Raw genomic sequence first — 1,441 nt, 5'->3', positions numbered from 1 at the left:
CTCTTCAAACAACACTTTGGACTTGCACAGTCGTTCCACTTTCTCCTTAGCAGCTTTGTTTTTAGAAGATATTGCTAGAATTTTAAAAGCCACCATAAATATCAAAAGCAAAACAAGCATATGAAAAAATATTTAGAGCAGTAGAAAAGACCTAAAGAGCCAAATGTTGAAAACAATTCCTCCCTTAGTTAAGAAAATTTGCTTATTATCCTTTGCTTACCTTCCATTTTCTTCATCAAGTCTTCTTTAAGCTCTCGGATGCTGTCAGTCAAGCTCTTCTGTTGCTCTTCTTCTTTACTTAGCTGTGATTTCAATTCTGCCAAACATTCTTCCCTTTCTGATATGCATTGGTTCTGCTGGACAATCTCTGAAAGAGAACAAGAGAGATGACCACATACAGTTGATTAAGTAGGTCCCTACTTTTTAGTACTTATGTGGCTTGAGATGATAGGCTAGCTCAGCTGAAGGGAGAAGTTAGCATAACTATTCCAAGCGCATCAAATAAAAGCTTAAAGTGAAAGCTTAAGAGAAGCTACACAGTCATATGTGATTTGTTTCTAATGCCAGCACTATATGTTTTCAAAGCATGTAGCTGCTGGATCCAATTGGACAGAAAGCAAAGAATTTACTCTTCCTGTTGCAGTCAGCAAGTTCTGGTACTTCGTTGTTTTAAATAAAAACACTAAAACCACTATGCAGAAAACTTGTACCAGACTTTTATCTTTTTGCATCATCAATGAAGTTTTTCAACAAATTGCTCTTAACTTGAAATTTACATCCCATAAGCAACCAAATATGTTTGGTTTTAATACTGTCTTCATTCTGATGTTACTTAGCTGTTAACATATGAAGTTAAACCCACTATTCAGCTGTATTAAGTCAACTTTAGGAATGTTGACACAATAAATAAAACATCATACTGTACCATTTTTATACTCCTGAATTTTGTCAATCATCAGGTCCTCTTCTTTCAGCTTCTTGGACCATTTCTCTGTAACAGAACATGACTTCAGCTATCTGAAGCAGCTTGATAACTTGCAAACAGTAGAGGTAATAGGAACATACAGCCTTTTTACCTGACAGCGCTTCTATAGACTTCTTGCACGAAGCTCTCAGTGCTAAAGTCTGATTGATCTGTTCACTGCCATAAACGCTTTTAAATTGCGTCCAAAACTCTTTCATATCTTTTTCAAAGAGCGTTATCTCATCCTCTGTCTTCGCATTAGTCATAGTGCCGTAACAATCCTGTAAGTTAACAGATACGCGTCAAGCCACACAAGGCAATGGCAGCAGGTATAACCCACAGGACAAACCCTCAGGGCTGTTTTCATCCCCTCGCGCGGTGGTTAAAACCTCCTCCCGCGAGCTGTTTTTGCTGTCCCCATCAGCTCCACAGGCTCTGACAGCAGAGCCACAGTTCCCCGCGCCCCGCCCGCCGCGG

General features: G+C 39.3%; 1 protein-coding gene across 1 annotated transcript in view; it reads right to left on the bottom strand.

Moving 5' to 3' along the window:
• SPC25 (SPC25, NDC80 kinetochore complex component) overlaps positions 1-1,230 on the bottom strand; it is a 2,584-nt gene extending 1,354 nt beyond the window's left edge. The window contains exons 1-4 of the mRNA XM_009076319.1: positions 1,077-1,230; positions 926-991; positions 221-367; positions 1-74 (exon numbers count right to left, since the gene is read on the bottom strand). The exon at positions 1-74 is cut by the window's left edge and continues 26 nt beyond it. Coding sequence (XP_009074567.1) covers positions 1-74; positions 221-367; positions 926-991; positions 1,077-1,230 — 441 coding nt within the window. The remainder of the gene's footprint in view (positions 75-220; positions 368-925; positions 992-1,076) is intronic.
• Positions 1,231-1,441: the final 211 nt, after the last annotated feature.

This window comes from Acanthisitta chloris, unplaced genomic scaffold (assembly GCF_000695815.1).
Source record: "Acanthisitta chloris isolate BGI_N310 unplaced genomic scaffold, ASM69581v1 scaffold28776, whole genome shotgun sequence".
NCBI classification, from domain to species: Eukaryota; Metazoa; Chordata; class Aves; order Passeriformes; family Acanthisittidae; genus Acanthisitta; species Acanthisitta chloris.
The sequence above is the reverse complement of the archived record's forward strand: the minus strand, read 5'-3'. Positions and strand labels throughout refer to the sequence as shown.